At 42.7% G+C, this 3,540-nt stretch overlaps 1 protein-coding gene across 1 annotated transcript in view; it reads left to right on the top strand.

Moving 5' to 3' along the window:
• STAB2 (stabilin 2) overlaps window positions 1-3,540 on the top strand; it is a 212,782-nt gene that overhangs the window by 25,429 nt on the left and 183,813 nt on the right. The window contains exon 3 of the mRNA XM_012554793.1: window positions 3,053-3,138. Within this exon, the coding sequence (XP_012410247.1) occupies window positions 3,053-3,138 (86 nt within the window). The remainder of the gene's footprint in view (window positions 1-3,052; window positions 3,139-3,540) is intronic.

Genomic DNA, 3,540 nt, shown 5'->3' on the forward strand with positions numbered 1-3,540 from the left:
TTGTTGCAGCCACTATATCAGTCCATCTCGTTGAGGGTCTTCCTCTTTTTCACTGGTCCTCTACCAAGCATGATGTTCTTCTCCAGGGATTGACCCCTCCTGATAACATGTCAAAAGAATGTGAGACATAGTCTCGCCATCCCTGCTTCTAAGGAACATTCTGGTTATACTTCTTCCAAGACAGATTTGTTTGTTCTTTTGGCAGTCCATGGTATATTCAATATTCTTAGCCAATACCACAATTCAAAGGCATCAATTCTTCTTCGACCTTCCTTATTCATTTTCCAGCTTTTGCACGCATATGAGTCAATTGAAAACACCGTGGCTTGGGTCAGGTAGCCTTTATTATTATCTAGAACTCTATGTCATGAGCTGGGATGTGGAAGACACTTGCCTTGCTAATTTAAATCTAGGAGAGCACTTTTTCCTGCCTGATTCGCACAAACCCATTTTGTGGCAATTGCATGATTTCTGTTTGGTGCCTGCAGGTCCAGATCCCTTGTCTAAAAAAGTCAGAACTTACCCAAGTTTTGTCATCAAGCCCATGTCAATTCAGCACTGAAAGTGTAAAACAACAGAATATTACAAACTAGAAATATTTTTCATCTCCATCGCAGTAGTACTGTAAACTTCTGTCACTTACCATTATTTTAAGTTTTCTATTTGGTTTTGGGCATTATAATATCTGGCTTTCTAACTAAACGTCCCTGTGCCCCAGCATTTAATAGAATGCTTGGCACATAGTAGGTCCTACCTACATGTTTAGTAAATGACTGTGAAGTGCTCTAATAATTGTCTATAAAAGCTCTAATTCAGATCTAGCACAGCCCAGAAGTGCAGAATCCCTGCCTATTTAGAATTAGCTTTCGAGTGAAATCTGAATTCTTCCACTTGCCATAAGAAGCACTTCACTAATCGGTCCCAAATGACCTCTTGTACCTCATCAATCGCCCCCTCTCCCACACCCCACCTCCCCAGCCCCAGCCTTAGCACACTTTTTATCATTCTCAGATCAGACCATACCCTTTCACAGCTCAGAGATTTTGTACTCGCTGTTCCCTCTTCCCAAAGTGCCCTTCCCTTTTAACCATGGCTAACTCCTACTGAGCCTTCAAAACCCTGCTTAAATGATTCTTCCATATGGATGTCTCCCCAGACTTCTCAAGGTAGAATCAATGGCTTCCTTCTCTGGGCCACCTTAATACCCTGTAGAGCGCACTGGCTTTGGAGTGATAGTAAGGGCCGAGTTAATTCCCAGCTTTGCAAAGTATAAACGGAGACCTTGAACAAGTTACATGACCTCTCTGAATTTCAGTCTACTCATCTGCTAACCAGCATCAATAGCAATCTCTAACAAAATTCAAACTCACAAAAAAGACCAGACTTACTGGTCTGACAGAAACTGGAGAAACCCCCGAGACTATGGCTGGATACCCTGCTAACTCAGAAGTGAAGCCACTCCTGAAGCCTACCTTTCAGCCAAACATTAGACAGGGCTATAAAACAAACAACACACCTGAGAAATGTGCTTCTTAGTTCAATCAAGTATATGAGACCAAATGGGCAACACCTGCCCAAAAGCAAAGACAAGAAGGAAGGAAGGGACAGAAAACCTGGACGAATGGACACAGGGAACCCAGGGTGGAAAGGGAAAGGAGCAGAGTGCTGACATATTGCAGGGATTGCAACCAATGTCACAAAACAATTTATGTGTAAATTTTTGAATGAAAAACTAATTTGCGCAGTAAACTTTCACTTAAAACACAACAAAATTTTTTAATAAAAAAAAATTCCTGTCTGTTTACAAAATCACTCCATGTGGCAGTAGTTGCCTTTCCGCACAACTAGGCAACATTTTATTAAGACATTTCAATATGTTCCCTGTTTTAAGAGCTATGCAAGTGGTACACCACCTCTAGGAGCAAATACTACACTGAGGACTGTGCCATTTGGGTTGCCAATTCTCATATGTGCAACTGAGTAATGAAAGTATCTTGGGCAAACCTTTTCATTTTCCTGTGGTTCGCTTTATTTCCTTGGAAATTTGGGAATAGATAATGTTGTCTACACAATTCCATTGCTTAATTCTTCTCTATTTTGCATCATAATTATTTATAAACAAATTTTATTTGCCTTGAAAAATAGCAATCCCTAAGGATTATGATGGGAATGATTTAAATTAGATAGTTGGTAAGTGTATAGCAAGTGCTCAAAAAATGATAGCCTGATGCCTCCTATTATAGTGCCCAACTACGTTGGGATTCACCTGTCTACACGTCTGCCTCCCTTACAATACCCTAGATGAAACCAACAGAGTCTTCAATTATTCTTTTTTATCCCTGAAGACTAGCACACTAACTGGCATATAAAACCAGTAAGCAGTTGCCCATCGAGCCGACTCTGACTCATGGCAACCCCACGTGTGTCAGAGTAGAACTGTGCTCCATAGGGTTTTCATTGGCTGACTTTTTATAAGTAAATCACCACACCTTTCTGCCGAGACATCTCTGGGTGGACCCGAACCTCCACCCTTTCGGTTGCACGTTAACCATTTGCGCCACCCAGGGACCCCTAACTGGCATAAGTTGTTGCTGTTGTTAGTCGCCTCTGAGTTGGAGCTGACTCATGGCAGCCCCATGTGTGCAGAGCAGACCTGCTCCATAAGGTTTTCTTGGCTGTAACCTGTACGGAAGCAGTTCACAAGACCTTTCTTCCGAAGAGCTGCTGGGTGGGTTTAAACGACCAACTTTTAGGTTAGCAGCAGATTGCAAATTGCTTGCACCACCCAGACTCCCAACTGGCATATACAAAACCTGTTGCTGTTGCGTTGATTCCAACTCATAGCGACCCTATAGGTCAGAATAGAACTTCCCCATAGTGTTTCCAGGGAGAGGCTGGTGGATTAGAACTGCCGACCTTTCAGCTGGCAGCCAAGCTCTTAACCACTGAACCACCAGGGCTCCAACTGGCACATAGAAGGTGCTTAATCCATCCTTGCAGAATGCTTGTGTGCAGTCATGAATGAATACATCTGAGCTGTTTGGTTCCCTAGAGTGCCCAGGAGGAGCCGTGTCCCCCTGCAGTGGCAGAGGCAGTTGTGACGAAGGCATGGAAGGAAATGGAAGCTGTTCCTGCCAAGTAAGTTCAGAAAGTGTTCTTCCTCTCGGACTCTGCTTACCTCCCTTCTTACCTACTGATCCTCCTTAAACACACACGTACACACTCACACATACACTCACACATTCACAGTCATGTACACACACACATACTAGGTGGAGCCTCTAAGAGGCAGCAGTATTAGTGAAAAGGGTATGCCATCTGCAACAAAATGACCTCGTAGAGGCTGGGGACTTCCCATGAGTCAATTAACTGCCCAGCCTAAATTGTATTCATCTGTAAAATGGGTTTAATAATCTATGCAATACTGTTTGTTGAAAAATTGAAATGAGATCATATATATGAAAGTACTTCGTGAAACTATACAGGACTATAAAAATTGTCCTTGTTACTATTGCTAATCACTGCCGTTAGCCAACTACC

The sequence above is a fragment of the Trichechus manatus genome, unplaced genomic scaffold, assembly GCF_000243295.1.
Source record: "Trichechus manatus latirostris isolate Lorelei unplaced genomic scaffold, TriManLat1.0 scaffold00027, whole genome shotgun sequence".
NCBI classification, from domain to species: Eukaryota; Metazoa; Chordata; class Mammalia; order Sirenia; family Trichechidae; genus Trichechus; species Trichechus manatus.